The 7,741-nt window shown below is 42.4% G+C and overlaps 1 protein-coding gene across 4 annotated transcripts; it reads right to left on the bottom strand.

The window, feature by feature from the left end:
* Positions 1-6,796, bottom strand: LOC125719581 (syntaxin-12-like). 4 transcript variants are annotated; one of them, XM_048994503.1, is made up of 10 exons: positions 6,538-6,796; positions 5,137-5,260; positions 2,714-2,783; positions 2,357-2,456; positions 2,095-2,232; positions 1,966-2,012; positions 1,681-1,786; positions 1,530-1,602; positions 1,352-1,455; positions 1-1,003 (listed from the first exon to the last, which is right to left on the bottom strand). In XM_048994503.1, exons 2-10 carry the CDS (start codon positions 5,234-5,236, stop codon positions 911-913), a joined length of 831 nt encoding a protein of 276 aa, XP_048850460.1. In that variant the 5' UTR covers positions 5,237-5,260; positions 6,538-6,796; the 3' UTR covers positions 1-910. The 4 variants fall into 4 exon arrangements, with proteins under 4 accessions (XP_048850460.1, XP_048850457.1, XP_048850461.1 ...); XM_048994500.1 differs by having other exon boundaries at positions 6,424-6,795; XM_048994504.1 differs by having other exon boundaries at positions 1,352-1,434; positions 6,424-6,789.
* Between the last annotated feature and the right edge of the window lie 945 nt (positions 6,797-7,741).

Raw genomic sequence — 7,741 nt, 5'->3', positions numbered from 1 at the left:
TTTGCTTGAACCATTCTAGTGGCGTTTAATTATAGAAATATTATTGTTTTAAAAATTGTACATTGTGGATTGCAGCATCATTATGCAGTTAAACAGTTCTTATTAATCACGTGACCAGCATGTGAAGTGCATTTCGATAACATCCACCAGTGACAGTAATAATGTAAAACGCTGAATGAAGATTTTCATTGACTATTGCATTAAATCATCGCTGACATTCTAATGTGTTAAGCTGCCATTGTAATCATATCTAGCTATTGTTCTTAATCTGTATGCTCACGTATCCGCTATAACACACCAGTTGTAGGGATAACCACATCATAGCCAATCCCCTGACAGAACTTCAGATGACCAGGAGCTTGTTGTTACACACACACACACACACACACACACACACACACACACACACACACACACACACACACACACACACACACACACACACACACACACACACAAAATTGTTGACCATAAGCAGTGCAAAATAAGGGTTAGTGCAGTATATTACTATTGTAAAGGAAACTTTACATATAGGATAGTACTTCATAAATAAGTCCCCAAACAGAATTCCCAGGTGTCTAACATACCATACCTTAAAATATCTAAACATCACCACCCATCAGTCCAAAATCCCCACTCCTAACTCACAAAAACATTTCTCAGCTGCAGACGTTTTTATCCAAAGCATCACATTCAAAGCCCCATCCACAATCTCAATCGCTCATGGAAGAAAAGCTCACCCCTTAACCACAGCCAGAGCCCAGTCACAGGGGCTACACGTCGCTCCCCAAAAAACACATCAGCCCCACACCAAATCATCCTAGACAGACGCCTCTCCAAAAAAGAGGTCTTGGTCAATAGGAGTTGGTCTCCTAGTGCAACATCCAGGTGGGTAAATCCATGAGCTGGTTCAGCTGGTGGCCAGCCAGATGACGATGGCCAGGACAACAGCTACCACCGTCAGCACCAGGATCAGGACGCACATCTTCTTACGGGACTTGTCCTGAAGGAAAGCAGAGGAAGCGCCTTTCCAGAACTTTCCAGGTTCTATTTGGTACTTTCCAAATAGCCGGCCTCTTATTCGACAGCAATGCTGTCAATCGTGTCTTAGTAAATTCAACTGCCCATCTTCCCACTGTCATAGCAGGACTGTAATTTAGCTGCTCAGAAGAGGTATTTGTCCTACATGACTGAGTTGCCTTAAACCACTAAACAGCTGATGGAAGCAATGTGGGAAACGGCAACTTGACCAAGAGTGCAACAGCAGTCATTGGATTAGATTAAATTACATCATCTGTTTCCCATTTTAAAGAAGAAACAATTACCCTGAACAAAGTAGAGGTATTCTTACCTGGTAGTGGGCTGTCTGATGTAGCTGGTCCACAGCATGCTCCACATGTACCTGTGTGCTCTCCACGTTCGCCTCTATGCTGTCTGGCACACATAAACACACCACTACTCAGAGGGTCCAAGAACCACACGCACAAGCAGATGTGCAACCCCTCCCCCCCCTACTGAACACCACCTACCAACCACGTCGCCCTGGTCATGAATCATCACTGCCAGGTCCTTGAAGATCTGGTTCACATCCATGATGTCTGACTGCAAATGTTGGGAATAACCTTGAAGTCTGAAGCCGTGAGCACGTCGAAGTGACACTAGGAGAGATCAGACACACACCTCCAGCTGCCGCAGGCTTGTTTCTCTCTCCTTGATGAGCTCCAGGTCCTCTTCGGTGATTGAGGGCTCCTGTGTTTGGGCCCCCGTCTGCCCCCAGGCATCCTGGCTATGGGGCAGAACGTCAGGAGGACACAAGGGCTGCAGATTACGCTCCACACAGTGTCACATGATTACATTAGTGAAGTCACACCCACAAGGATGCACTTCATTACCAAAATAAGAATCGCCCACCAGGTCCCCCGGACAGCAGCCTAGGGTCACCCCAAGTGACGGAAAGTAACTCACTATTCAAAGGAGATCAGCGGATCTTCACGGTTGCCATCTTCTGACTGCTGTGGATAAAATCAAGTCATGGTTGGACAGGGAAGGAGGGCACGGGTCACAGCTAGAAGAGCAGAGGCGCACAGGCCTTACAGAGAGGCGGGAAGCGGCTCGTGCCCGAGCCACGGAGTCCTTCCCCCGCTGGGCGGCACGGCGCTGTTCAGCCTGCAGGTTACCAAGAGCGGCCGTGAAGTCATTCATTAGCCGCTCCTTCTGGATCTTCTGCTGCCTCTGAGGGAAAGAAGCCATGCACATGATCACATGTACACGCAAAAAAAAAAAAAATAGAAAAAAAAAAAAAAAAAAAAAAACTCAGAACATTCCCACGGTCAGCCGCATGCATCCCCAGGGGCACCTGCTCTGATGGAGACGTAGGTAACGGCAGTGAGCCCAGGTCTTTTATAAGTCGGTTGCTCTCTTTAGCCAGTTGGTTGGTATTCTGCTGTAGCTGCTGTCTGTACAAGCAGAGAAGACTTAAATCCAAGCATCGGGTAACAATGTGCTTCAGGGATAGATTAGCATACATATGCCTCACAGAGGTCTGCTGCTTCACACAGAAATCTTACTCTTCTGATGTATGCCAAACGGACACCAATGATGATGTCACACAGTGACACTTAAAAAAATAATAAAAAAAAAGGTACATTTGAGGGTACTGACACTGCAACCCTCCTCATGCAATGCGAGTGAAAGACCCAGGGCATAAACTCACAGATTCTCCCGCATCTCACTCGTGTCCTGCCTGGTCCCAATCTGGTTCACCAGGCTCTTAATCTGAGCCGCTGTGGACAGGGGAAAACAGCAAGAACTTATGCAATGTGTGTCATAGAAGAGATTAACCATTAGGTTTACATGCTTAAGACATGACCTAATTCAGACAGATCTCTCTCCCACATTACAGTTTTTCATATTTATTTACGCTGACCAATAATACATCCAGAGACATTACAAGCATACTGTTTACTCTAATATATTGTCACGATACCACGATAATATTCACGATACCAAAATTTCAAACTTTAATACGACACCAACAAAAATATAGAAATACAATACGATTTTAGAAATTTAACACAGTATTGAAGTACCTCAATAAAAATTTTCAATTGCGATTTTGTTTGCAGGAAAAAAAAAAGTACAACCTTTTGTAAACTCGTGTTACTTTAAAAAAGTAGTAGGCCATCATAAGCACACTATAATCTTCGAGCAGAAAATCAGTTACTTTTTTTTTTTACAATGCAAAATAAGATAGATGTACATTACTTTTATTTGCCTTTTTTATCTTTTGTCTCAAAGCACAAATACCGCTAACAATTCCACAATTCTAAAAGCTTATATCTGAATGAACAACACTAACCAACATGACTTCACCAGATTATATGGAGCTGAACACAAACCACAATAAAATAACTGCAGACCAACAATATTATGCTATTAACAAACTATATATACTATATTGCCAAAAGTATTGGGACACCTGCCTTTACACAAACATGAAATTAAATGACATCCCATTCTTAATACATTTTTACAGTTTTTATTTTTATTATTTTTTATTTGAATGCATAGGCTTTAATATGGAGTTGGTCCACCCTTTGCAGCTACAGCTCTTCTGGGAAGGCTGTACACATAGTTTAGGAGTGTGTTTATGGGAATTTTTGACCATTCTTCCAGGAGAGCATTTGTCAGGTCAGCCAGTGATTTTGGATGAGAAGGCCTGGCTCGCAGTCTCCACTATTATTCATCCGAAAGGTGTTCTATCGGGTTGAGGTCAGGGCCAGCCAAGTTCTTCCACATCAGACTCACCCAACCATGTCCTTATGGACCTTGCTTTGTGTACTGGTGCACAGTCATGCTGGAACAGGAAGGGACCATCCCCAAACTGTTCCCACAAAGCTGGGAGCATGAAATTGTCCAAAATGGCTTTGAAAGCTGCAGCATTAAGAGTTCCTTTCACTGGAACTAAGGGGCTAAGCCCAACCCCTGAAAAACAACCCCACACCAAATTTCACGAATGGATTTATTGCACAGGTGGCATCCTGTCACAGTACCATGCTTGAATTCCTCCTGAGAGTAACCCATTCTTTTGCAGATGTTTGTAGAAGCAGTTTGCATGCCTATGGTGCTTGCTTTCATACACCTGTGGCTATAGAAGTGATAGAATTCAATGACTTGGAGGGGTTTCCCAATACTTTTGGTAATATAGTCTGTCCCTCCAGTTTTTCGAAATTTTGCAATCGAGTGAAATCCTGCGAAATGAGCAATTTACGGCATATTTTCGCGATGCTGCATATTTTCTATCCTATCGCATAATTTTCACAAAAAAAAATACAAATAAAAAATCCTTCATGTAAAATCACAACTGTGCTACAGCACCTGCTGCGGGCAGCATTTCCATGTATGAGCACTACTCTGCTGTCACTCGCACCATTTTAATTCATGATGACCAGCAACAAGGAGAGAGGCATATTTTATCACGATGACTGAAGTAGAAACGAGAACGACCACAGCAGCAGCCGAACGGCACAAGGTAAGAAGCAGTCATATTAGTGAACGCGGGCTATTTGCCAAGATAGCATTTGCATTTGGCATGCTAACGCGAACAATTGTAATATCACTTTGAATATGTAATATTGTATGTTTTTTTGATTTTATTAGTAAATTCATACATCAAAGTGATTAGACACTCCCCAGAACGACTAAATGCGGTAAATTGTTTTGTTTCCACTACACTTTACTTTAAATTCATCAGTAAATGTCTGTTAAAGTGAAAAAACTGGTAATTGATGTAAATTAGCAAGTTATTTTCATGTTGATATGTATTACCTTACTCCGGTTTCCCCCCACAGTCCAAAAACAGTTTTGTGACTATCGGTTTCATTCAGATCACTCTTTACTTTTAGAGTACTTGAAAAAGGCTGTGAAAAGTTTTGGGCTGTGTTGATGTTAGCTGATCTCCCCAAGTTAAGGTCATCACTGTTTTTGAGGCAATTGAGGGAAGACACGATGAATGTAGTCATTTCTGATGTAGACCAATTATTTAAGTGATTTGGCGCAGATTTGGATGAGCTGAGGGGAGAGCCCATACTGGGCCCTGGGAGCAGGAGTGGGATTTGATCAAATACAGCCACTTACTGTTGTGTGTGATCCTCTGGATGTTGGCACTGCATATCTGTATGAGGGAGCTGAAGTGCTTCAGATGCCCCCGGTAGCTGTCTGGCCTACCGTACGACATGGCGGCGGGAAGCACGGGGAACCCCTGAAGGAGGAAAGAAGGTGCCAGACATGTCACTGGAACAAATACAATTATTGCTTCTTGGGTCAGTTTCCAATGATGAGCTTCAAGTTAATATTTAGCAATAACAGGCAATGAACAACATCAGAGGCTAATTCAGACTCAGCGCTGCTCCTTGGATCATCGTTCAAATTCACATGCGGACCATATATCTTCAACATAGTACAGCACTGCTACTGAAATATGATGTCAAACTGAGGATGACTCAGATACAAAATCGGGCTGGAGAGTAAAACACAGAGCAAACCTACTGAGCCATAAAATGGCTTACAAGGGCTTCAGCAGGAAAATCAGATGTAAAATTTAGTTTACCGCACACCTTGAGAACCAGTATGACTTCGTTCCACATTTAACCAATTTAGTAACGAGCATAAAAAATCCTTAAGCATCCCAGACATTCAAGACAAAACTGTATCTTTGAAAGGCATGGCCACAAACATGGAAACAATGCAGCAAAACGTGGAGAAACATTGTTTCGTTGAACTACTAAAGTACTAAAAACCAAAACAAACAGTCTTACTGGCTGCGCTATCTCCTCTGCGGATCAGATCAAACAGCCCAGCAGGTCAAACAGGACGGTGATGACTCAGGGAGTGTTTACATGAACGAAGGCCCGGACTGAAATACAACTTAACCTGCCTTAGACAACAGCAAAATAAACATGAAAATCGAAAAAAATAAATTCTTTAATTCAAATAGAAGCTGATATCATTGCTTCCGGTGTAAACTTCCTTATGTAATGCACCTTCTTAAAGCTGCACAATACAGTAAGGGTAAAACTCCAACGTTTACTACTCCAAATTCTCTAGATGTAACAAACCTTATACTCGTTTCTGCATCTGACACTCTTGCTAAAGAATAGACTTAGGTCAGTTCCCTGTATTGCTGATTGCCTAGCTGGTAGGTACTTAAGAGAAAGGTAATCTCTGTCTTATAAGCGATGCCCGTACGCAGCACCTAAGGTTAACCGTATCTATCCTGTATTGTAGCCGGCTAACCGCGACAGCCCCACATCACTTTTATTTCTGTCTCATTCTGAATGTCTTTGACCGGCCAAGTCCAACGACAAAAAGATAAAAACATCCCGTGCCCAAGCCTTGTATACCATGCATAAAACAATGTCTTACTTTAGGAAGCCCAAAATCACACAGATCAACGTCAGCTTTGCTCCCGCTCCAGCCCTCTGTCTCCGCGACGAACCGCGAAATGAGCGGATCAACCGACGTCACTGCATACTTTACCTTAGTAAAAAGAAATAAGGCTTTGCGGTTTGTCAGCGACCTATCTTCAGCAGCGGGTGTATGGGGTTAATGTGTAATGTGGCTGATAATACCCTTATCACTGGCTCGTGTTTTGTATATAAATATTGTACTTAGAATTTATTTAAAGATTTGAACTACTAAACACCCTGGACCGCTCTCATTAGGTGAAGAAATGACCAATAGAAATATTGTGTTTAGCAGAATAAAATTTGTATGTGTAAGTGGGGAGTAGTGTTAGAATGTTGTTTGTCGGACAATGGAATCTGGAGTTTTATTGTTGACTCTTGCAGCCTAAGCAGGGGGGCGTCCCTCAAAGCAGGATTTCTCGGTTAGCTGGGTTAAGCTAGAAGTCATGATTGTCCAATAGGAATGCTCCTTACCTAACTTTTAATATAGAAGTCATGATTGTCCAATAGGAATGCTCCTTACCTAACTTTTAATATAGAAGTCATGATTGTCCAAAAGGAATACTCCTTACCGAGCTTTTAATATAAAAGTCATGATTGTCCAATAGGAATGCTCCTTACCTAACTTTTAATATAGAAATCAGGATTGTCCAATAGGAATGCTCCTTACCTAACTTTTAATATGGAAGTCATGATTGTCCAATAAGAATGCTCTTTACGTAACTTTTAATAGACAATCTTGACTTCTAGTTTAATTCAACCCAGCTGAGAAAACCTGCTCAGCCCCCAGATCTCTGATTACTAAGAGCATCATCCATAGTCTGTCTCAGGAATAAACACCACCTGTACTCCTGAATCAGAGGACCATCAGCACTGTCCTGGCAGAGACAAGGCCCATCATCTATTCATCTGCCAATTATTTATCCATTTTAGGGCAAGAGTGCTACCCACTGGGCCATAGTGCCAACTTGGAAGAAGCACCAACGTTTCACAAATCTGAGTAACTGCTGGTGGTTCCTTAGAGGAAAATGCAGAATGTCTAGCAGTACTGTGTGCAGAGTTGTTTTAGGTTATGCAGTAAGGCACTCGACATCTTTTGGCTGGATGACACCTGAAGTCAGCCAGCCATTGAAAGCTAGTCATTGACTTTACTGTAGTTTTCGTTGTCCGTTTTGGTTTCTTTGCTTACAGAAGTAGACGTGTTCATTTGTTCGTGGCACACATCACCGTGGTAACAGTGAATAAGCTCTAATTTACAATGTATGGGTACCAGTTAA

Source organism: Brienomyrus brachyistius, chromosome 23 (genome assembly GCF_023856365.1).
Source record: "Brienomyrus brachyistius isolate T26 chromosome 23, BBRACH_0.4, whole genome shotgun sequence".
Lineage (NCBI taxonomy): Eukaryota > Metazoa > Chordata > Actinopteri > Osteoglossiformes > Mormyridae > Brienomyrus > Brienomyrus brachyistius.
Note: the sequence above shows the minus strand (reverse complement) of the source record. Positions and strands in the feature narration are given on the sequence as shown.